Raw genomic sequence first — 26,795 nt, 5'->3', positions numbered from 1 at the left:
TGCATTTAAGGTATTTTTAGATAGCAAAACTGGAAGCTTGCTACCAAAAGACTCCCAGTAAAGGAATTCTGAAAGATATATTTCAGGAAGAAAAATGATCCTAGAAAGGCCTATAGGCAAAAGAAATAGCAAAGAAAATGGCTAATTTTTGAGTATATCTAAACACCGACTGTACAAAAAAGTAGCAATCGTATGGTTCTAGGAAGCGCCCACGGTGTGGCCAAAAATTAATTTGACTGGATTTAAAAAATAACTCTGAAATTGGACAGTGGATTGATGTAACCTTGTAGGTGGGTCCTTCTGAACCAACACACACCCACTGGTTGTAACTGATACTGCTAAACATCTTGTGGGACTAGATGTCTCAGGTGTCCAGTGGAACACGTGTTACAGGCAGTATGGGTTATAAATGTGGCACTTCCTCAGGACACCCTCTATTTGGACAGAATGTTCAATCATGAGGCTGGGGCCGGGGGAGAATAGACTCAGGCTGGTACATAACACACAATGAGCCCCTTTGCATGTGCTCTTCCCCCCTTCCCATGCCTACCTCTGGGAAACAGAGCTACTGGTATTTGCAAGTGGCAATAAAGAGTAGGGTTGGAGGGTGGAAGACTCTAGTGCCTCTTTTACTGCCTAATTATGTTTGCTGGACCTGAAAGATTATCAGTAATACTGATCATGGATAAGGTGACTGACAACTGCCATAGCCGTCTTGGCATAGCTCACATGTCGGGAGCGAGAGATGTTCTAGAAGGGTAAAGTGTAAAAAAGGAAGAAACCACTGAGCCGTCCAGGGGTGAATCTGTCTAGATGGTGTTGATTAGACATGAGGAGGCTTGGAAAACCGGTGAAGGGTCTGCTCCAGGGACTCATCCCACCACTCGTATCACCGTAGAAAGAGAACAGCAACCCTGGCAGCACAGAACAGCTCAGGCCCTGGGAGGTTAGGGGGAGGGGAGGGACCATTAACCTCTCTTGCATAATATGTCTGGGAGGATGCACAGGAAGATGAAGATGAGAGGTTTTTACTCTTGTACCTGTAGAATTTTGAACCATGTGGCTATTTACATATTTAAAAAGCTACTAAAAATTTTAAAATAAAAACACTGTACCTAAATCTGGAAATAAAATTTGTAAGTTAATATTCTAGGTCATAAAGCTGGGGCACTGTCTAGTAAGGACCTAGAATATAAAAACACAATAAATACAAAAGTTAAACTTTCTTTTACCTGTGATATACACATTAATTCACACAATTTCCTAGTATGAATTTTTTTTTAAAAATGTATATATACAAGAATAGTGCATGCTGTTAACTTTATTTTTATTTAATATAACTGATGAAGTTAACAGACACATATATTTTAATGTAACAAAGTTATAATTGATGTTTACATCTACATTTTAAAGAATTTCAACACTTATTTTAGTACAGCCCAAGACTTAACATTTGAATTTTACCTTTTGGAATGTAAAATGCACAATTATAATACTGCATTTCTTACAATATTAAAATTTTAGCTAAAACATGTGTCTTTGCAGGTAAAAACAAGAGTTCTCCTACTCCTAAGGCAAATAAAATGTATCACTAATAAAGTGCCGTTGGATTAGACAATACTATTTCAACTATAACCTTTTGGAGAGGACAACAAAAGTACGTAAGAGTGCAGAACTAGTCATTTTCATTACGCTAGTGTAGAATTAGTCATTTGCATTACACTTTGTAGCAAGGATGAGTGCTTATTTGTAGTAGATATTAACAACAATGAAGAGTTCCTCTCAAGAAAGATCACAACTATGACTTATGACAAGCTGTGCAGTCATCACTGAACATAGTTTAGTGTCCAGAGTTTTTTAAAAGTGCAATCTCGAACTAAGATAAGTCTACCACTACCAAGAAATAGTTTTAGGGACTTCATATAAATGAAAGAACCCCTCTTTCAATTGTAAAATAGGTTTCAACCTGTTCTGAGAGGAACAATGGTGGATGGCAAAGTTTGGCAATAAGTATGTTTCTAGCAGGTGAAAGCCTGACAGTCATTGCTCTAAGATGCATCTTTCACATAAGGAAAGCATGCTAATTAGATGTATACAGCACTTTTCAGGCACTTGACTTCACTTGGTAGTTAAACTGATGTTCAGATATTTATTTAATGGAAAAATATTAAATTATATAATGACTTCAAGCCATGCTCCTTCCCACAGAACATCTGTGTTCCGTAAGCTAAATCCAAATGTTCCCTGTTAAAATCAAATAATGATGCCATATACCCAATTCAGAGAGAAAAAAATTTAATAAAGTTAATAAATTGAATTTTCTCAACTTTAAGACCTTCCACAATAAATTTTTCTTAAGGCTTTGTTGCCTACTATTTGTCTGAATGCTAGGAGAAAAAAGGCTTGAAAACTGAAATATTATGCCTAAATGATAGAAAATTTTAAACTGTTGATCAGTTTAATATACTATTTATGGAAATATGTCTATAGTTTGCTCTTACACTTCTTAAGAGCCATATTTCCTCATAGTAAATATGTTCCTAGTTCATATAATAGAATTCAACATGTAAACATTTTAATGTACCTAAAAGAGCATTATGAATTTTGATCTGTTGTCCCTAAGCATGTTAGAAAACCACTCTGAAACTATCTTTGGGGTCCATGCTAAAAAAATGTCTTCAGATATATCATTAAGGATGGGGTTCTAAGATAACACTATCAAACTGTATTCTAAAATGAAAAAAGCATATGGCAAAATTCCAGTATTGATGTCACTAATGTTCCCATTTTTTCTTGAATATTCAGCATCTAGTTTAAGTATGTTGCTACTAAGGATTTTTTATTTGTATGTATTACAGTTTGGGAAAATTCTGCAATATATTTTTAGGCAGTTATCTTTAAAATAATGAAACTTCAACTCTTAGCACAAACGGCCCTGAGAACAATGCATTCAAATTACAGCTCAACTAGAAATAATCTAATTGAGAAACCTTAAAGTATAAAAACAAATTTCTGGAAAAGTTGTAAATTAAAAAAAAAAAATTACCAACATTTGAGGCACTACCAGACTACAGTACTTTTAAGAGTTGGAAGGACTTTGTAAAAAGAACATACAAAGCTGTGTGTGCACATGCACACACATTGTGCTATAATGAAACACTGTGTCCCCAACTTTATAGACTAAACATTTTATTGCAGCATCTATTAAAGATATATCATGCTCTGGCTGCAGGAGAGTTTTGGTAATTGTTATAAAGTATTGGTACGGAATTTTGTATCATCAGTGGAAACTGATTCAAGAGCTTGGTTAGCAACAATTTCAAGTGACTGACAGCCCTTGGAAAGGAACATGAAAGAAACATCATAATTATGTTATGATGCAAATGCTAAGTCAAAATGGCAATGATTTGATTTCAGAGGGTATACAACTTTATAGCATATAAGGTATAACAAAGTCTTCACAGTAGAAATAAAATGTTCTAGAAAAAAACACACATTCCACTTCTTAATGTAATATTGTATATCAGTGATCTTCAACCAGTGTGCTGCAAGAATTTTTAAAACATGCAATACCCACCTATTTAGTCAGGAGCACTGATCTCTTCTACCTTAGATTGTCAAATAAAAGATGACAACAGCCAACACAACAATAGCCGTTTGGTGTGAATGAATCAAAATTATGAATCAAAATTATACTTTTTTTTTTTTGCCACATCGGAAAAAATAATTTTTTGGTGTGCCGCAAAATATTAGTAACTAGTTGATGTGTGCCATGAGATGATAAAAGGTCGAAAATCACTGTTGTATATAAACTGGTGAAATGCCTGCATACAAATATGGTATATCACTGTATAACTTATCAATACAACAGTCTACATTCTATACATGGTAACTTGTGATATTTACCATTTGCTACAAAAAAGTACAACAAATACTAGAAATCAACTTTTACATCTCTGATGTCAAAAGAGAATGAAGTCACTTTGTTTTATGCTAAAAAATGTTTCTTTGCTTCTTTTGAATACAATTTATAAAGCTTTACTAAATGAAATATTTCGTTCTAGAGACACGTATTGACTTATGTGAAAATAAACAGTCCCATATCTTTAAAATCTATGTCAGAAAAGTATTTACAATTTTTCATAGTACTTAAAATGAATTATTTATGCATAAATAGCTTTTGCCATTCAAGGTATGAAGGTAGAGATGCATTATAATAATTTACATACACTTTCCTCACAATTGAAAATATATTTACGTGAAGTTTGACAAGTTTGGAAGACCAACGGCATGCTGATCCAGAATTAATACTAAATCAGAACACTAGTATGGTTAACTGGGGTCACACACATGACCAGCAAGCAGCACAGATTGGTAACTTTCTAGAATTCCTGTGGGTAATAATGCCAACCAGTAGCAAATAACATACACATTATAAAGTACTAAAAACTAGAGCAGCATGTAGTAGATAATGAAATGGAATACTGGAAAGAATTTAGCCTAATTCCTAATTGTGCTTTAGATGGGCAAAAGCTAACATGTTACACTAAAAATGATTAACCACAGTCTCAATATTTCTTGTGCTTTAGAATTCTCTTTGCATTTCCTTCAAGTATCTTGCTTCCTTTCCAAATGGGTTTGATGAGGCTAACACAAGATTTAGAAGTATGAGCAAATTAAGTAACTAAAACTTGGGGACTTTCTGTTTCTAATGCTATTCCCAGTCACTGATTAGATTAGCTACAGCATCACATACTTTCTTCTAGATCACAGGAATAAAGGGCTTATATAAATCAAGGCATGATGGGAGAGGTCTCATAATCAGTCCTAGAGAATGAAGGTATTACTGAAACTAACTTTGTTCTAAGTTTCACTCCAATATAACCATTGTTATTGAGTCAAATGTCCTCACAAATCCTATGACAATGTTTAGAATTCTGGAAATAAGGTATGATCCAAAACACTAAACAGAAATGCAGCAAGGTCACCTAAAACACTTTAAGAATAATTCAGTTTTATAGAATACTTTCCTAGTTATATTTCACATGAGTAACTGAATTAAGTCACATGACAATCAGAAAAAATACATATAGGTACTTAAGTTAATGATTATCACATAAAGTAACTTTTCCTCCATAATTCATTTTCATTTCATTTTAGAAAAAAATATACATAAATTTAACAAATGTTCCAAATCAATTTGAAGAATTTCCAGTTTTTGTCTGACAAATATTTTGATGTCAAAAAAAGTTTACTTACAAATGGTTGGAAAGGAGTGACTACTACAGATAATGTTTATCAACATAATTTATCAACATAATTCATAAAAAAAACCCAAAAAACAAACACTGCTTAGTCCTAGCTGGTTTTGCTCAGTGGTTAGAGCATCGACCCTTGGACTGAAGGGCCCCAGGTTTGATTCTGCCCAAGGGCATGTGCCTCGGTTGCAGGCTTGATCCCCAGCCCCCGTCGGCGGGAGGCAACCAATTGATGTCTCTCTCACATCGATTCTCTCTGTCTCTCTCTCCCTTCCACTCTCTCTGAAAAGCAATGGAAAAAACATCCTCGGGTGAGGATTCAAAAGAAAACAAAAATCACTGCTTAGTATCCTATAAAGCAGGTCACTCCTTTAAATACGGGGGGGGGCAGGGGGGGAGGGAGGGCACAAAAGTTAAAAGCAAAAGTACAACTAGAAAGAAATTTTCTATTTTATGCTGATTACAAAGGCCTCAAATAAAACCTATAGCTTTAGTCAATGCATTTTGCCACTGTGCCTGTGTCGTCTTTACAAGATGACTTGCTAATAGTCACCCAACAGTTTAATGCCTCTCTGTCGACCACAAGCAAATATGAAAATCACTACATAAGGTTATATTAAGTCAGCCAACAGTTTGGCGAAGAACGGTAATACCGAGGTAATATAGGGTGCTGCACATGGCTACTAAGACAACTCACACTTTTTGATAACATGATTTTTGTTTAAGAATTTGTGCTTGCCACACATAGGCTAAAGCTGACAGCTCCAATTCATAATCTACTTACTCTGTGATATTAGGTCTGAAATTAATGCCAAGCAATTCAATTTAAATGTGGTACTTCAATACCACTAGATGCTACATTGCTGGATTTGAAACCCTGGTTTATTTATCATTTAAGTAAAATTCAGGAATGATGCGCTCAGACAAATCACATCTGCGGAAGCTACCTTGTCTGTTTCTCAGACTCACATACTGAAAACCACAGGAATGTTATTAAAAAAAAAAAAAAACCTACAAAAAAAAAAAAAAAAAGAATTATACATCTTGATCTTTTTTTTTTTAAATTACCAATTGCCTGAAAAACTAACTCAGCACAATGTCAAAACAATTAAAAGATAAATGAGGTTGCTTATGAAGGCCATAGCTTTGGTGACAACTTAGAACCAAACTTGAGATCTGCAGTCGGTCCAGACCTAAAAGTTTGCTCATGCCTGATGCTCCCATTTATTTGCAGGGCTTTATGGCTACAGCATATTCTTCACTCATTGCACACATGACAGACACCTAGAAGGGGAAAATGCAAGCAAAAGTCATTCATAAGGGAAGACACACATGATGTATTTAATTCATTATATACTGTATATTCATGGACATTTTATACATATTAACTTTGGAAAGATACCTTTTTCCAAGACCAAATAATCTACTTTGTGTATAGTTTGCTAGAAATTTCTTAAATTGTGGTTTTTAAGGCAACTTCCAGGGAACAGGGAGAATAAGAGCTATTAATGTTTCAGTACTTATTAGATGTTATGTATTTCCACAGCACTCTTTTTCATACTTAAAAAATAGCTCGGATGTTGATCTTCAAAACAAATTTGAGGCTGACTGTCTATGTAGCAAGAAATTTAACTTTGATACTTTCTTTGATAATGGGCTCTAAGGATATCATGGGAAAACTGCCTTACAAAGATCATGTTCAACATTTCAGCAGTATTTTAAACTACTTTTTATGTAAGTATTTTACGCAAAAAAGTTAAAGCCAAATTTTTAAAAAATGGTTTCAAAAAATAATTTTCTCATAGGTCTTTACCTGTACGTCTTCACCTGCATTGTATTTTCCTTCTATTTCTTTGCCTAGTTCACCTTCTGGCAGTTTAAGATCCTCTCGAACTTCACCAGTTTCTGTCAGCAGGGACAGGTAACCATCCTGAATGCATATCAGCTGTTGAGAGGAATTATATCATTTGCACTGATTAGAATACATCCACTCCTCTGTAATATTCACATAGTTAAGTTGCAATCCATATTAATTAGTATAAGTACAGAGTAATACATTAATATATTCTTCATGCTTAAAACATGCTAGACATACAAAACTCTAAAATACGTAGACTAAAAGTGTAAGTCTACACTCCTCCCTGCACTCCCCCTGCCAAGTCTCTACATTATTAAACAGTTTAGTCTTCTTTATAATGTATCCTGAAGAATTTACAACTTATGTACATAATATAAATATAATTATTTAAAGAAATATAAATAGTATAAGTATTTTTCAGCAAGTTGTTTTCACTTAATAACATATCTTAGAACTCTTTCCAAATTGGAAAATATGGACCTACCTTTAGTGTCTTTAACCACTTCACAAATGCATAGATACACTGTAACTAATTTAATCATTTTCCCATTAATGGACATAAAGGTTATTTTTTGTTTTTCACAATTACAAACAATGTGTTCTTCAGTTTAATTATGAACAAAGTGGAAAAATTTTAGTCTCCAACTCACTGCTAACAACACCAGATTTTTTTAAAAGGACAAACACTAACTTGTTGATGACAAAATGAAACAAACCCAGGTATCAACCTAATTTGCAAGAAGACACTATTTTGATATAACTGAATTTCTTTTCTTATAGACATGAGGAAACAGCCAGGCTGCACTCATTATTCTGAAAGCATGTATACCATCAGTGTGCCTAGAACTCAGTGTAACAGGTTTTATAGAAGGCAATCACCCCGAATACCAGATGTTAACACTGAACTACACAGCAGGAGTCAAAGACGTGGTCCTGGACCCCCTTTAACTAATGTCATATAATACAGCCACGCTGTAGGAGTAGAGTTTCAAACCTCTTCCTCGATGGCACTACCAAAGCCGGCTACGGCCTTCCACACTAACTCCAGCTACCACAAGAGATATCAGTCTTGCACCTGTCTGAAATCTCAAAAACAAAAAAACCATAAACATCCTACAAAGCAAGGACACCACCTTTTTTTTAAAATTCTCACCTGAGGATATTTTTTCCATTGCTTTTCAGAGAGAGTGGAAGGGAGGGAGGGGGGAGGGGGAAGCACATCCTGACCGGGGCTGGGAACGGAGCCTGCAACTGAGGTACATGCCCCTTGGCCAGAATTGAACCTGGGACCATTCAGTCTGAAGCTCTAGCCACTGAGCCAAACAGGCTAGTGCTCAACCACAACACTTTTAATCTTTATGTCTCTCAAACATTTGTGAGGTGATTGATAGAGGAGTGGGGAATAAGGAGGTTGAAGTATAATTTTTAAACAATTAACTACAGGCTTACAAGGCAGATCTTTTTGATTTTGGTTATTTTAGCAATTCCCTGAAGTGGAACTTGTCTATTTCAAGAGTTAAGGTTCCATTGCCATTAGTGACTGAAACTTAGAAGCCTAATAATAATACTTGTATTTTGATATTTATTTACATAGTGGTGGTACTTTATTTTTTTGAGTCAAGAATTCATAAAATAAACTGTGGGATGAAATATAAAGCATTTCAAATTTTTAAAAAAGTACAAACATATCATAAAATATAATGTAAAAATATATTTATATATATAGTAAATATCTTATTAAAATAATTGCTTTATAAATACAATTAAAATTTTAAAAATAAAACTAAGCTATAGAAAAATAAAATTAAATAATGAAAATGAATTATTTGATCTTTCCTAAATTATTTATTTTAAAAATTTTAGATATACAGAAAAGTTATAAAAATAATGCATGAAAATCGCTTATCTTTTACCTAGATTCACCCACTGTTAACATTTAACCACGTGTTCATTTTCCTCTCTGTATATTAAATAAATATCACACATTCTAATTCTTTTCTTATTTTTACTGAACCATTTGAGAATAAGTTTCACACAAGTCTTTAGCAATAAATACTTCACTGCATTTCTCCTAAGAACAAGGACATACTCTTATATAACCAGTTAAGTTTTCAAAATTGGGAAATTCAGCATTGCTAAAACATTATTCAATATACAGTCAATATTCAAACTTGCCAATTGTCCTAAGATTGTCTTTGATAGTAACTTTTCCCTCCCAACTCCAGGATCTTACCTTGTATGTATTTGGCTGTCATATCAGTTCAGTCTCCTTTAAATTGAACAGTTCCTCACCCTTGTCTTTTCTGACATTGACATTTTTGGGAAGCACAGATTGACTGTATTATACAATATTCCTCATTTGGGGTTTGTCTAACTGTTTCCTTATGATTCAGGTAATGCATTTTTGGAAGGAATACTACATAAGTGATGTGTCCTCAGAGAATCACATCAGAAGGCAAATGATTTCAATATGTGCTATTACTTGTGACATTAACTTTGATCAGTTGGCTAAGGGGGCATCTGCCAGATTTTTCCACTGTAAAGGTGCAATTTTCCCTTTTTAAAAAAATTTGTAACCTTAAAAAAAAAAAAAAAAGCTAAGGGTGTCATTGAGTTTTAAGCATATTTTTGTGCAATTTTTTCCATCTCTTCTCGAAGCCCTCTCTGACTCTACAGAGTTGGGAGGAAGGATGGTGAGGATACAGTTATAAGTCAATTATAAATATTTCCTTCTGATCCTTCATCTTTAAACAAATCTACTCATTGGATAAATTTAAGATGACTTTGAACAACTTTTTTTGGGGGGGGGGGCGGGTAGAGAGAGTATGTAATCATTTGTTATTAGCAAGCAGGGCAATGGGAGAGGACAGGGTCAGAAAACTAGTAATAGAGGTGTTAGGCTTGCAGTGGTCTATCAAGTTTCTGACTAACAAATGAAATATACTATGTCCCAAAAATAAAGGTAGAAGTATGTGTGTTTCTTTTTCCTACTGAAAGAATCCAATGCATGGTGCTATTTCTCCCATAGGTGCCATTTCTCTCCATAGGGTTCCTTTGGTAAATGAGTAATTCCAGGTTCAGAGCAGGAAGTATAGAAGATGAGCCTGCAGCCAGCTGTTACACTAGAAAGCATGGTGCTATCAAAGACCACTAGGCATATTCAAGGAGCTCAGAAGACTGCCTGATAAGTTCTCCCTGGCCAAAGATAGGATAATTTGAGAACTGATAACTACAATGAAATGAAATACAAATATGTTTAAAGTTCCGAGTGAAAAAAACATTTGATTGACTGTCTTCAGTGACTGCTAGGGAGTAACGGAAATTAGGAATTCTAATCTTAACTACATTTTGCAATGAAAGTCAGGAGACAATTTTTCTTTCATTCTGAACTTATTTTAAAATATATAAAGTTAAAATTATAAATATTAATGTTTCTTTTCCTAAACAAAGATTTACTTTTTAATTATTATAATGAACGTATATATATATATATATATATATATATATATATATATATATGTATGTGTGTGTGTGTGTGTGTGTATATATTCACTTTAGCTGACTGCCAAATAGGCACTTGAAATACCAAATAAAGCAGATAAAAAGGACTACATGTAGCCAAATAAGAAAAGTAGAAATTTAATCAAGACACTTGGATAGCACAATAGCTATAATTGGAAAGGCTCATAGAGCTAATTTTTAAAAAATGGAACAGAAATCAGTATTCTACGGTTGACCTGATAAAGATGTGATCACTAAGTACTTATTCTGCAAGGCACTATTCTAAGTATTGACTAATTAAGCTTTACAACGATCCCATGAGAAGTTCATTATCATTATCCTCATTTAATAAATAAAGAAAGGAAGGCAAGAGGTTAAATAACTTGACAACCGATGTCACACAGTAAGTGCCAAAGCAAGGATTTGTGGGGCTTGAGTCATTCTCTTACCCACCCTGCAGTCATTCTCTTAACCAAGCTACCCACCAAAGGCTGGGACTAGATAAGGCAAGTGAGGCACCTGTCTTGGGTGCAAAATTTAAGGTGGTGACAAAAAGAAATATCAGTGATCAGATCAATATTTTAATGAGGTGTTTTTAAAAATTAGAAATAAGGCAAAATATTCCATGATGAACAAAATATCAAGGTTTTTTTAAAAGACAGAATCAGAATTACTGATTTTTCCTTTTGCCTTAGGCTCCTATGTGGCTTGGCACAGTTGTTTGTTCCATCTTTATTTAAATGTGCTCTAGGCAAGGGACTCACTCTCATTCTCCTCACCCTTGCCTGGGCCGTTATAGCCCAAAATAAACCCACACCCAATTTTTTCCTTTATGTTAAATCTTGAGTTCCAGTCAATGATTGGCTAATTTGATCACAGTAGTAATTATCTGAACTACTGATGCCATCTTTCTGAAACACTCAAAGGCAAAAGCCTTCTATGTTGAATACATATTAATGAATATAATGAGTATCAAGTAATCTAAGCATTCACATGTTAAGGATGCAAACTGAAATTCACTTTTGGCAAAATTCTACGCTTAACCTTAGTCGGCTGCACTATCCTCACCTCAATGGATAATTAGATATGCATTTAACAAATGTTTACTGAGCACCTACTATATGCCATGTCTAAATTAGGTGCTTTAAGAATAATGGAATGAATGAGTGAAATTTTCATGCAGGAAAAGGGGGAGCAGAAAAGAACCACTTTTTGGTGTATATCTACTTAGGAGGTGACTATGGGGTGCAATTTTTAATTTAACCCTCACTTTACCCTCTTTTGAAGATGGAAAGACTAAGGCTCAGAGAGGTTTCATAATTTATCCAAGGTCATCCAGCTAGAAAGCAGAACTGGATCCAAATTGAGACCTACCTGACTACAAAAACAGAGGAACAACAAAAAAAACACACTTGCTATTATTATACTAAGACGTTTCAAAATTCTACAGTCTGAAGCTACCTCGAAAACATTTATGATAAACGGGGAAGTGTAAATATAAAACCGCTTACTAGATTCAAACCATGTACAATATGTTTACATGTGGACAAAGAGTAAAAGGAAATCACTGGGGTAACAGCAGTTGATGGTAACATTCTTTCAAAATTATGCAATACAATAAAAGGTATAGAAAGAAATCAGTTTAAACTGGATAAAACAAATCTAAGTGTCACACTTGTATCTCTCACTATGTAAAATGAACAGAAAAGACTTCTATATATGGTATGCTTGATACAGAAATTTAAGACTTTCAAGAAAGACTTTAGTTATGATTAACCTGAGCTCCCACATACTATGAGGTCAATGGTTTGGTTACTAGCAATACTCCAAACAACAAAATGCTATCATTAAACATGACCTATCCAAATGTATAATTGAAACTAAAATGTGAAGTTTATACCTATAATTTAACAAAAGGTCACAGCATGGTCACTGAGTATAAATAAAACAATTACATATTTTTTCTATTTTCTTTACAATATTCAGTGACCATGTATTTGATCCTTTACATTTAAGGATTTCAACTCTCTTCCCTATTTAAGAATACCACATTCTGACTCACATTTCGTTAATACACAAACTTGGTTGGTGAAACATGAATTCCAAAATTTCTCTAAAATCCTAGGTCTGATAAGTGAAAAGAAGTAAGACATTTGGGAGGGAGTTACCTAAATTTGAAATGTTTTACGACAAAGAGAACAGTAATTTTACTAAAAATTAAACTTATTCAGTCATAATATTCAGTCACCTAGTCTGAGAAATAATGAGAAGTCTTCACCTTTTTAAATATGCAAGAATATTAAAAGAGCAAACTAGCAATAATCCTAGATAAGGTACAACTGTTAAATGTCACTATCTCTCCGATTTCTAAGATAAGTGGTGCCTAATAATTGGTTAGAAAAACCTACAAAACTACTCCTGGTTTTTGTTAAATTACAATTGGTAGCAGAAAGTATTCACATCTTTAAGAAACAAGCGGCATTCTAAAGGAAATTAGGACTTACTTGATAATCATTTCTCTTAATATTTGGAACATCCATGTTGTGAGTAGAGGGGCAAATATCTTCATATTTTTTACCGGTGAAAATATCAATTCCAACAAGGTGAACCTAACAGAGAAGGGAGAACAGAAAACCTGTTTAAACTTTGCCAAGTATATCACTCAATACATACACAAAAGCACAATATCGACTCTGATTATGATAGATTCTCCTTCCAAGGTCATCTAATTTTACTTTCTTTAAAAAAGGATAGTGGTCATGGAATTGAGAAGCAGTGAACAACTAAAGGGCATCATGATGTATCAAGACCCAAATCATATACAGACCGGTAACTAAGTGATAAGAGGGCATATGAAGTTAGGTTTTAGAATTACGTTAGGTTTTCTAATCTGTAAACTGAACAGATCTTCTAAGTCACTAGGACTCAGGAAAGTTTCAATTCCCAATTAATGAAATATTATAAGGGCCCAAGAAGGAAATGCGACCTTTCAGAATTCAAAGTAACAGCAGATCTCCCAGTCATTGTGGGAAGAAAAAAAAAGTGCTTATTACAAAGTTACAAGTCTCAAGTGCTGTAATGTAACACAAACGATCAAAATCTCAACGCACAGACAGACCTGGAAGGGCACTTACCTTGGCATGACCGTGCTTTCCAGTTTTGGAAGTTGACATCTCTACTATTTTGCACGGTCGTCCTTTGAGCACCACGAAGCCGTTTTTGCGCAGGGCCGAGCACTGCATAGGGTATGTGCTGGAAGCCCCGGCATCTCCAGTAGTGAAATCAATTTCATCCGCCATGGGTGGGCTGGGGAGGTGGCAGCTTTTCCGAGGGAGCTACGCGAAAAGTTTGTGTTTGCTCTTTAACGACGGGCACACAGGTAAAGAGACATCTCATTCCGGACGGGTTACGTGCCAAGCATCATGGATCTACGATTTCTGCACTTGGAGCATACCCACCCGAGAACAGGGACACTTTCTCACTCCGGCCTCTACAAACTTTTCCACCCACTGACCGGGAGGCGGGGGGAAGTCGCGGAGCAGCTCGCCCAGCGGGGAGTAGCCCCTCGGCGCGCGCCCGCGCAGGGAGCGGCGAAGCCCAGCCCCCCGTCGTCCCACCGCAGAACCCGGCGACCTTCCCGCATCGCGCCGCGCCACCCGCCGTCCGCCGCCGCCCTGAGCGCCACTGCGGGGACCCAGCCCAGGCCGCACGCCCCCGCCAAGAACGGGGGTAACAGGACCCGACCTGCAGCGCCGAGCCCTCGAGCATCGGGCGCGCACTCCGCCCCCGGGCCGCGGCGCCGGAGCCCCGGCCTCTCAGGCGCCCCCTGGTCCAGCCGGCATCCCCGGCCCGGCCCGGCCCGGCCCCACATGGGCCTTAGCTCCGGCGGGTCCCGCGCTCGCCTCGGCTCCCCCATCTACCCTTCCTCCTCCGCTCGTTCGGACTCGGCTCCGGCCGCCTCTCGCGGTCCTGCCTTGCTCCGCTCCCAGCCCTACCAGTTTTTCCCTGTTTTCACCTTTCAGCAAAGAAAGAGAGCCTTTCTCTCTGCGCACCCGCGCGGGTCCCCTACAGCTGCGGCGAAGGCAGCGGTGGCGGCGGCGGCAATTCCAAGAGACGGGGCGGGGCCGCCACACTTTCCACACCCCGGCCTCCCCGCCCTTTCCCGCCCCCACCTCAGCCCCACTTCCGGGATAGGTCCGGCGCGTCACAGGCACCGCCCTCCCGGGCTACCATTGGCTACAAGGTGCCCGAGGCCCCGCCCAGTCACGTGAAGAGCGCCCTGGCAACCCCACGTGCTGCGGATTAGTGTACTTCCGGCGTGAGGAGCGCTTTCTGGAGGCCGGTTGCTGGGGGGTGAACGCGCCCGCCGGGAAATTCGCTCGCTGGGACTTTCAGGGTCGCTGCGTTGGGGTTTCAGCCCAAGTTAACAGGAACCAAACCACGTGCGCTGCGGACCCTGCCCCCAGGTGCGTGCCGGTCGTCACGTGCCGGTCGTCAGCCCTCGGGAGGCAGAGACTCCTGCGGAGTCCCACGTGGCTGTGGAGGCGGCGTCGGAGGCCAACTCCAGCCCCCCTGGGTGGTCAAGCCCGCCGGCTCCGCGCTGTGGGCTCCTCCTAGGACCTCAGCCTCCCCTGGTGAGTTTACGGCAGCACCTGCCGCTGGGGGGCCTGCTGGAGTCAGCAGCCCTCTCCCACGTCCTTGAACTTCAGAAAACGCAGCAGTGAGCCGGCGGCTCTCACACGGTTGTAGAGGCGAATGGCGTCTGAGTCCCACCGCATGGTCCAGCCCAGGAGGGGGCTCTGCCAAGCTCGGCTCTTCTTTCTCACTGGAGGTGGCGTTCCATTGAGTGAGAGGCGTGTCCATACCTCAGGGCAGTTGGGTTGTCTTCAAAGTCCACCTGGAGCCAAAAGGTATAGGATTAAGGACCAAGACTTTTTTTAAAAAAAATATATCTTTATTGATTTCAGAGAGAGGAAGGGAGAGGGAGAGAGAAGCATCAATGATGAGAGAGTCATTGATCCGCTGCCTCCTGCACGCCCCCCACTGGGGATTGAGCCGGAACCGGCATGTGCCCTGACCGGGAATCAGACTCGATGCTCAACCGCTGAGCCCCGCGGGGTCAGGCAAGGACCGAGGCTTTTAAAAGAGATGTGCTCCCCTTTGCACAACTCACCACGTTTTCTTACCTTGGAAAGGTGACCTCCACACCCCAGTATGCATGGCCCTGTGATAATTGTATTGCTTTCTCATGAATTGTCCCATTTCTCATATTCCTATGTGGCTCTGAAGTTTACACAGATATTTCACATATATTGTCTAACTTAGCCTTTGCAATAAGCAAGTAAACTCCCGTAAACAGCTCAGCCTCCAGCTAATATAGAAAGAGCCAGATTAGAACCCTGGCTCATGAGCCTACTCTGCTATTCCTTACACCACCTAACCTTTCCCTGTCTTTTGTCACTGGAATGATTGCTAATGTTTAAAGAGTACTTATGTAAGCAGGAGATGCATTAACTGTTTTATGTGTGTCATTCCTTTAATCTTGACCTTCACTGTTACTTTTTTAACCTTGGGTTTATTAATTTATAATTTATGCAAAGTAAAATTTATCTTTTTTTAGTTATGAGTTTTGAAGAGCATAGGCAGTTATGTCACCTCCACTATAATCAAGATACAGAATATTTCCCTTATTCTAAAAGTTTCCTCCTGCCTTTTTGTGGTCAGTCCTCTACCCCATACCCAGCCCCTGGTAATCATTAACATTTTATCTACATTTTTAGTTGCAGAAAATAGTAGAGAAAAGTTAATTTTCCCAAATCACACAGCTAGCAAGTCAGAAGGCCAAGACTGGCAGTTTGGCTCTACAATCACTGCATTAACTACCACCATATACTGCATTCACATATGATTTGGACTTGGAATCAAATGATCTATCTTCATTCATTCAACAAATACAGTTGATACTAGAGAAGTCACTGGAACACTAAGTCAGTACTGAACCACTGCTCACAGGGGAAATACAGAGTTAGGTTCCTATGAGCCTCTGGTCACAACATTTTCATCAATTGCCCAATATATAATCTTGTTTTAAGTGTGTTTCTGTTTTAAAACCTTGTTTAATATGTATTAATTCATTAACATTTAACTCTCAGCCAACAGCACTATCATTCATGCTCAAAAGAGGCTTGTCTAACCCACGTATTTTCTCTGTAAGGCACATCAGAGCCTCCATGTGCTCAAAAACACTGGTCAGCACTTCAGCACTATGTTTGGGGGCCATTTTAAACAGCCACGTCACCAACAAAAGTCACAAAAATATGAAAAAGTGGCACTAATAGACTCAAAAATGCTTTATTGTTTGACAACCGAGACAAGAAAGCAGAGTATTATCTTGTTGGACATCAGCCAGGAAAATGTGTGTTGTATGACTCAAATCTTTCACTGTTCTGTGCACAACCACAAATGATCGCAAAAACATCTCAAGTATTGATTTTGAGGTTACAAGTAAATTTAGCAAGTAGGGAAATTCACAAATATGGAATCTATGAGTAATGAGGATTGACTTATTTTTGTCCGTACCCAAGGACTTGTTTATTGATTTTAGAGAGAGAAGAAGGGAGAGAGAGAGAGAAATATCTATGTGAGAGAGAAACATCAATCTGTTGCTTCCCATACATGTGTCCCAGCTGGGGATCGAACCAGCAACCCAGGCCTATGCCCTGACCGGGAATCGAACCCACAATCTCTTTTGGTGTACAGGATGATGCTCCAAACAACTGAGCCACCTGGCCAGGGCAAGAGTTGACTATATTTTATTTAGCACTCTTAGTACTGAAATGGCCATATTGACCAAGACAGCCTTTTGTTTATTAGGTACTTGCAGTCTAGTGCAGGATACAATCTAGCAGTTTTAATTGATATAATAAAGGCTACTAAAGAAATAACTATAGGGTGCTGAAAAAGGGGGCTCCTCATCTAGTCTAGGTGTTGTCCAACTGAAATATAATTCAAGCCACGTGTTATTTTTAGTTTTATTGTAACCACATTTAAAAAGCTAAAAAAAATTAATTTCAATAATATATTTAACTTAACCCAATATATCCAAAATATTATTTCATATATAACAAGTATAAAAGTTATCTTAAGATAATTTTACTTTTTTTTTAAAATACTAAGCCTCAAAGTCTGATGTAGAGTACATCTCAATTCAGATTAGCCACACCTGAAGTGCTCAATAGCTATGTATAACTCATGGCTATCATACTGGACGTCACAGGTCTAGAAGATTTCAAGACTTCTCTGGCAGTGATATCTTAATTTGACACCTGAGAAATGAGTAGACGTTAGCAATAAAAAGGGTTTGGAAAAGGCACTTTAGGCAAAATGATTGGGGGTACAAAGACCTATAGGTGACAGACATGTGGCATCATCCTGGACCACAAACTGTTTAATGTGACTGGTGCATACTGTAAAAACAGATGGGTGAATTTGGGTTTTCTCCCAAGGGCAATAGAGAAACATTGAAACAGTACATAGAAGAAAATGACAAGGACATATTTTTTATTTAGAAAGACCATGGATAATTTTTTTAGGAGGAGAAAATATTGGAAATAGGAAACCAATTAGGAAGAAATAGTTAATGTTGGTGAACAAAGGTAGTGATTGTGAGAACATAGAGAAGGCAGATTCAGGAGAATTAAAAAGGAGTATAGAAAGAATGTCATAGTTGAATGTTGGGGGTTAAAGTGGGAAGGGAGACAATGCATGTGAAGAAGAGGAAAGTATGAAGTTAAAAACTGGGAGGATGTTGGTACCATTTATTGAGATAGGAAATATAAAAGGAAAAAGCAAGTTTCCAGGGTAAATTGAGTTCATTTTTGGTCATTTTGAGTTTAAGCTTCCTGTGGGAAAGAGGTATATCTTAAATAAACATTTGTGAATCATCAGTATATAGATCAAGGGTGGGGAACGTCTGGCCCTGCCAAGGCAATCTCAGGCAGGACTCGAAATTCAATAAACCTAGATTCTTTTTGCATAGCTAATTTTTAAGTTGATAATTTTGTATGGCCCGCGAATGATGTTATAAATGTCCAAATGGCCCTTGGCAGAAAAATGGTTCCCCACCCCTGATATAGATGACGGTTAAAGCTAAAGCAGGAGACTCTTCAGTTTTAAGGACACACACAGACTGAAAGTAACAGGATGGAAAAAGTCTATGCAATTAGAAACCAAAAGAAAGCTAAGGTAGTATATGTCAGCCAAACAGACTTTGAGGACTGTAATAAGAAACAAAGAAGTTCATATAATGATATAGGGGTCAATGCAAGAGAATATAATATTTGTAAATGTTTATGCACCCAACATAGGAGCACCTAAATATACAAGGCAGATGTTAACAGATCTCAGTTGATACCACAGAAATACAAAGGAGCAGAAGAGACTCTATTAACAATTATATGCCAAACAATTGGACAACCTAGAAGAAATTGATAAATTTGTAGAAACAGTCAATCTACCAAGACTGAATCATGAAGAATAGGAAATCTGAGATGACCAATTATTACTAAGGAGACTGAATTAGTAATCACCCCCCCCCCCCCCCAAATCCAGGACCAGATGACTTCACTGGTGAATTCTAACATTTAAAGAATTCATTGCAATTCTTCTCAAACTTTTCCAAAAAATTGAAGAGGAAGAATCACTTGTAAACTCATTTTATAAGGCCATCATTACCCTGATACCAAATATCAAAAAAGGATACTACATGAAAAAGAAATTACAGGTCAATATCCCTGATATGAACACAGATGAAAAAATCCTCAAAAAAATATTAGCAAACCAAATTCCATAGTACATGAAAAGTATCATACACCATGATGGAGTGGAATTTATTCCAGGAACGCAAAGGATGGTTCAGCACCTGTAAATCAGTCAATGAGATACATCACATTAAAAATATGAAAAATAAAAACTATATGATTATCTCAATAGAAGCAGACAAAGCATTTGAGAAAATTCAACATCCATCCATGGTAAAAACTCTCAACAAATTGTGTATAGAGGGACTTTACCTCAATATAATAAAGGTCGTATATGACAAGCCCCTAGTTACATCATACTCAATGGCGAAAAGTTGCAAGTGTTCTCTCTAAGATCAAGAACAAGACAAGGATGCCTACGCTCACCATTTTTATTCAGCATAGTTCTGGAAGTCCTAACCAGAGAAATTAGGCAGGAAAAATAAAGAAAAGGCATCCAAGTTGGAAAGAAAGGAGTAAAATTGTCTATTTACAGATGACATTTCTATATTACATATAGAAAATCCTAAAGACTCCACCAAAAAACCATCAGAAATAATAAATGAATTTAGTAAAGTTACAGGGTAAAAAAATTCAATATACAAAAAGCAGTTGTATTTCTATACACCAACAAGGATATATCAGAAAGGTAAATTTAAAAAACAATTCCACTTACAATGGCATCGAACAGAATAAAATACTTAGGAATAAATTTAATCAAGAAGGTGAACAATCTATACATTGAAAACTATAAGACTTTGGTGAAAGAAATTATAGAAGACACAAATAAATGGAAAGATATTTTATACTCATGAATTGGAAGAATAATATTGTTAAAATGTTCACACTACCCAAAGCAATCTACAGATTCAATGCAATCCCTACCAAAATTCCAACAGTATTTTTCACATAAATAGAAAACTATAAAATTCATATGGGGCTACAAAAGACTGAATAGCCAAGTAATCTTGAGAAGGAAGAACAAAACTGGAGGCATCACACTTCCTGATTTCATACTATATTAAAAAGCTATAGTAATCATAACAGTACAGTACTGACATAAAAGCAGACACACAGATCAATGGACTAGAAAAAGAAACCTCAGAGTCTGAGGGGGATTGGTTCCAGGACTCCCATGGATACCAAAACCTGTGGATTTTCAAGTCCCTTATATAAAATGCCATAGTATTATCATAGAACCAATGCATATCCTCCCATATACTTCAAATCATTTCTAGGTCACTTATAATACCTAATACAATATAAATACCACGTAAATAGTTATACTGCATTGTTTAGGGATCAACTTTCTGGAATTTATTTCCCAACTATTTTTGATCTGCAGTTGGTCGAATCCACAAATGCAGAATCCGCAGAGATGGAGGGCCGATAGTATAAAACAACCACAGCGAAGGGTGTGAAGGGAAAAGGTGCTGACCTAGGTAACTATGGAAACGAGTGGAGTCTGAGGCTAAAGGCAAAAAGAATTACCCAGAAGCACTATACTCTAGTTGACAGAGGTGTTTCCCATCTAGAATTTTTTTTTTTTTTTTTACAAATTCCATAGTATTTTCTACATAATCAATCATGTTGTTTGCAAATAAAGCAGTTTATCATCTTACTTTCCAATATGGATGCCTTTTGTATTTCTTTTTTTGCTTGATCACTGGCTAGAATCTCTAGTTCAATGCTGAATAGAAATGGCAAGAGTGTATTCCTTGTCTTTTCCTGATCTTAGGGGGAAGGCATTCAGTGTTTCATTATTAAGTATAATGTTAGCTGTAGGGTATTTTGTAGGTTCCATTTATCAAGTTGAGGATATTCTTTTGTATTCCTAGTTTGCCAAGAGTTTTTCGTTAGAAGCAGATGTTAAATTTTATCACACCTTTTCTACATTTATTGCTGCATCTATTTCTGTGATTACATTTTTTTAGTTTGTTAATATAGTGAATTACATTCATTTTAAAAAATATATCTTTATGGATTTCAGAGAGAGGAAGGGAGAGGGAGAGAGAGAGAGATAGAAGCATCAATGATGAGAGGGTCATTGATCGGCTGCCTCCTGCATGCCCCTGACTGGGGATCGAGCCCACAACCCGGGCATGTGCCCTGACCAGGAATTGAACCCCGATCACCTGGATCCCAGGTCGACGTTCAACTGCTGAGCCACACCCGGCCAGGTTCATTCATTTATTTTCAAATGTTATACAAACCCTATATTCCTGAGATAAACCCTACTTGGTCATTATATATTTAAAAAACACATCATTGAATTCAATTTGCTAAAATTTTGTTTAGAATTTTTGCATTTATGTTTATGAAGAATATTTGTCTATAATTTTCTTGTAGTATCTTTGGTTTTAGTGTCATGCTAGCTTCATAGAATGAATTGGAAAGTGGTACATTCTTTTGAATTTTTTGGAAAAGTTTGTGCAGAATTGGTATTATTTCTTCCTTAAATGTTTTGTGGAACCCACCAGTGAAGTCACTTGAGCTTTGAATTTTTTGGGGGGAGGGGGGTTAACTAAAATATCAGTTTATTTAATAGATAACAGTATTATTCAAGTTATTTATTTCTTCTTGCATGAGATTTGGTAACTTGCCTTTAAAGTAATTTGTTCATTTCCTCTAAATTGTTGAATTTTTTGTCATAAAGTTGTTCATTCATCATCTTTCCTTGTTATCCTTTTAATATTTCTGATGTTGGCAATTTGTACTTTTTTCTCCTATCAGTCTTGCCGCAGGCTTTAGAACTGTCTTTTGATTTCATGGATTTTTCTTAATTTTTCTGTTTTCTATTGCTTTGATTCCCAGTTTGATGTGCCTTATATCTTTTTTTAATACTTTGTTTTATTTGCTTTCCTTTTGATAGTTTCTTAGGATGAAAACTGAGATTCATTGATTTTAAAGATAAGAAACAATAACAAAAAAATTAAAACCACCCAATTTAAAAGTGGGCAGAGAGCTTCAACAGACATTTCTCCAAAGAAGAATATGTCCAATAAGATGTTCAACATTACTAATCATTGGAGAAATACACATTAAAATCACAATTATATACCACTTTTCACCCAATAGGATGGCTTTTATTACACAGAGAGAGAAAGAGGGAGAGAGAGAGAACAAGAGTTGGTGAAGATGTAGGGAAATTGGAACACTCATGAATTTCTGTTGGCAATGTGGAATGGTGTGGCCCTTGTGGAAAACAGTACATTAATTCCTCAACAAATAAGACATAGAATTACCGTATGATCCAGCAATTCCACTACTGGGTATATACCCCAAAGAAGTGAAAGCAGGGATTTAAACAGATATTTCAACAACCGTGTTCACAGTACCATAATTCATAATAGCCAAAAGGTAGGTGGGAGCAACTCAAGTGTCCACTGGTGAGTGAACAGATAAAACAGAATGTAAAATATACAATAAAAAAAAATTCAGTCACCACCTTACCCATGTGATCAAATTTAGCAACACTAATAGTAGAACAACTTGACATTATTTAACCTGAAATGATGCAATAAAAAATACACAAAATCACATATGAAGTATTCTTGCCCAAATGTTTAATATGAATCTACTTATGGGGGTAATAACCAGACAAATACAGAATGTGAGACATTCTATAAGTTAATTGGCTTGGATGTTTAAATAATGGTAGTGTCATGGGAAGTGAAAACAAAAAAAAACAAAAGCAAAGGCAAAAAAGGTAGTGAAAGTTTTTCTAGATTAAAAGAGACCTTAGAAACATAACTACTAAGTGCAAAGCATAAGTCTTGATTAGATCTTGGATTAAACACTACAAACATAAAACATTTTTTTTGAGAATTTGGGAGATTTGATTATATAAAGCATATTGTATGATAATATAAAATCATGGTTAATTTTTCAGCTAAGGCAACGGTATTGTGTTTATGTAGAGGATATTTTTTTCTTAGGAAGTTCAAACAGAAATTTTTGGAGTGTCCTAGTGTCCGCAGTTCACTTTAGAATGGTTTGGCATATAGACACATAAAGAAAGAGCTAAAGCCATTGTGGCAAAACATTAGCAATTGGGAAATATAGATTATGGCATAGGGGTATTTATTTTAGTATTCTTTCAACTTTTACGTATGTATGATTTTTTTTCAAAAAAAATTTTGAAAGAAGAAAAGATGGAATTCAGGACCATTGGGGAGGCAATCTGAGTTACTGTCACCAGGTGGTGCTGGTGCTTTTCAAATAAAGCTAAATAAACTGGCACAGTCTACACAGAAAATTTAATATTTATTTAGGAAAAAATTGGATGTGTCCAATGTATCTGGGGAAGGAAGCCCAGAGTATAAATCCAGCTCTCTAATTTTGCCAATTTTTACTTACTTGCATTATGATATTCTACATAACTTGAAGGATTTCAGCTATAAATTTTCTTTGTCTCACAGTTGCCTCTCCCCTGCCTCTTTCTCTTTCTAGGCCCTTATTTACGTCTTTCAGGGCTGCTGCCAACACAGTAACCTTTCTGCAGTATTTCTTTCCCCTTTAGCAGCTATCCATTTCCTTCCAAATAATTTCTACTCCTTGGCAAAGTGTTAAAGTTTGAAACCAGTCGCTTCCCCAGTGTATCTCCCATTGTTGCCTTGCGTTGATCTACACATGAGACACCTAGATTGATGTCCTCTTTTTTTAAATGAATGTCATACACTTTCTTGACCTTGAGTATTTTGCTTCATACATCTCCACACCCAAGGTGCCTCTGCCCACTGCCAAAGTCTGACCTTATGCTCATCGAAGCCCAGATTTAATGTAATTTCCTTTATGTAAACTTCCCAAACACCCTACTCAGAAATATTCTTCTTCCCACAGCACTTTGTAATTTTCTTATTGAACTTATTACATTTTGTATTTTGTAATAATTACATGCAAACACTAAATTAGAAACACTTTCAAGGTAAGCAGTTTATCTTTATAGTCTCACATTGTGTTTAGTAATATGTGGCATTCACTGAAGTTCAGTGAAATTAAATTTCAGGATCATTCAAAACTAGTTTCCAGTAGTGGTGAAAGTGCTGACTAATCACCACCAATTTGCAGCCTTACTCTGGCTTTTCATTTCACAGAAATGCAGTGATAGGACACTATAGCCAGAAACCAACACGAATAACGTCCACAGCTTATCAACACCCACTAACTAAAAAATAATAAATTCGAAGCAAAAGTGTTATTCAGTTTGAAGCTCTTAAACTCTTGCATGCCATTTGATTCATATATTTCACTTCTAGGTAAAAAATGTGATAAGAATGCTCAAAGATTTGCTTTAAGAATATTTGGAAGGACATGTTTACAAAAGATAAAAATTAGAAGCAGCCTAATTACCCAAAAATACAGGGTTGGTTAAACAAATTCTAATACAACCATACAATGGATTACTATGGAGCCATTAAAGATAGAAAGAGGTCCCCAATGTATTAAGTGCAAACTAATTTTAGAGAATAGTGTTGACATTACAATGCCTTTTAATGAAAGAAAAAATATATGCATAGGAAAAATACCAAAGTAATAGCAGAGATATTCCTAGGCTTCGAGATTGTTTTCAATTTTCTCTGATGCTATCTTTTTAAAACTTACAACAATGGGCAGCTATATTAAAAAACAATAAGAAAAATTATTTTTAAGAAAAAATTATATCCCCGAAGTTATTCTATTGTATACATAAGATTCATTAATGCAGAAAGGAATATCAGGCTCTAACACTCGTCCTTGGGCCTCATGTGGAACCAGGAGGCAGGAAAGGCCAAATGATGACGCAAGAGAAAACAGTATTAGAGGTCAGAAAAGGTGAGGAACCCAGGCAGAAAAAAATGAGGGTTAAAGAATGCGGTCACCGTGCTCAGGAACAGTACGATTAGGAGACCCACAGGAATCCAGCAGGTAGCAAGATGGTAATGCGGTAGAAATATAACTGCACTTAGCAATCTAAGTCCAGTAGTTAGTGTTATTGTTTACTATGTAGGTGGTCTTGAGTAAATCATTTACATTTTTGAGGGTTGGGAAACACTTTGAAGGTATTTTTATTGCTATTTTACAAGTGAGTACAGTAGTAACACTCAGAAAATATAAATAAAATTATACACATATTAGAACTCCTGGCATTTTGGACCAGATACATCTCAGTTTGGAGCATATATTTGACTGTATATATTTGACTGAAGTACATCTGTCTGTAGTTACAGTGCAGTCCTGAAAACAGTTTCTGTATACCCAGATTGCACTCCAAGTATATTTCATACCCACATAAGCTAGATATCTAGCACCATTTCTTGGAGTGGATCATATCTTCAGATGTTTAACTCTCCTACAATGCGCTTATTTTTAATGTTATCACTTAATAGTGATTTTTATTTTCTCCAAGTTATTGCCTTTTACGTATAGTAACTCTTTTTTAAAAAACCACACACTTTGGGTTTTTTGTTTTTTGTGAACACATGGCCATCTCTCAATAGAAACAATTTCTTTGAGAGTGAGACTTTACTAAATATTGTGTTTTTCTCATGCAAAGAGTTGCTGTGGCTTGTAGGGAGGTCTCATAATATGGTAAATGGTTCCCAGGTAATTGTTTATATGACTCCAAAGAGTAGAGAGATGGAGCTGTTTACCTTTTGATTATCCCCATGCTCTCATCTGAAATGTCACTCCCCAGACTGTTCCTTCCCCCAATCTTGGGCATTAGACTCTAATCCTTCCCACAAATAAGTAGAACGAGGGCCAATGGCCAATTTTCAGTGACTCACAGGCACGCCCTCCTCTACACCTCCTCCCCTACTCCTTTGTAAAACATATATTTCTAACCATTACCTGTGTCACTTGACAGCTGAATTTTTTTACAAGAGCCAGCACCAGCATTGCTCACTACCCTTTCCCTTCTCTCTTATTCTACTCCCCACCCCCCACCCCCAGTCCTTTTTTGTTGTTATAGCAGGGAGGGAAATTAAGAAGTTGAAATCATGACATAATGTTTTTCAGAAATTGGCAAATCTGGTGTCATTGGAGGGAAAAAATAGGAAGACCTAAAGAAAACATTTTGAAAAACTGTTTTTGCCTGGAATTTTAATATATAATTTCCCCTGTAAATTATACAGTTCTAGGCCAAGAACCACCACTGTCCTACACCTGTCTACTTTTTATTTCTCCATCTAGCACTTGTTATTATGAAGGATTTGTTATTGTTTGTTTGTTTGTTTGTTTGGTTGGTTGGTTGGTTGGTTGGTTTTAAGCAGTTCATGAGAGTTAGTGCACTTGTTACAGCCAGTGGAGAAAGAGAAAACCATGAAGAGATTCACACTAGCACTGTAGCCTCTGAATACATTAGTCCAGTTTGGGTGATGATGCTCTACTTTGTTTTTG

General features: G+C 36.9%; 1 protein-coding gene across 1 annotated transcript; it reads right to left on the bottom strand.

The window, feature by feature from the left end:
* Positions 1 to 1,310: 1,310 nt before the first annotated feature.
* EIF5A2 (eukaryotic translation initiation factor 5A2) lies at positions 1,311 to 13,952 on the bottom strand. Its single transcript, XM_016202980.2, has 4 exons — positions 13,752 to 13,952; positions 13,122 to 13,226; positions 7,072 to 7,203; positions 1,311 to 6,542 (listed from the first exon to the last, which is right to left on the bottom strand). Exons 1-4 carry the CDS (start codon positions 13,914 to 13,916, stop codon positions 6,483 to 6,485), a joined length of 462 nt encoding a protein of 153 aa, XP_016058466.1. The 5' UTR covers positions 13,917 to 13,952; the 3' UTR covers positions 1,311 to 6,482.
* Positions 13,953 to 26,795: the final 12,843 nt, after the last annotated feature.

Source organism: Miniopterus natalensis, chromosome 6 (genome assembly GCF_054644295.1).
Source record: "Miniopterus natalensis isolate mMinNat1 chromosome 6, mMinNat1.hap1, whole genome shotgun sequence".
In the NCBI taxonomy this organism is placed as follows: domain Eukaryota; kingdom Metazoa; phylum Chordata; class Mammalia; order Chiroptera; family Miniopteridae; genus Miniopterus; species Miniopterus natalensis.
Note: the sequence above shows the minus strand (reverse complement) of the source record. Positions and strands in the feature narration are given on the sequence as shown.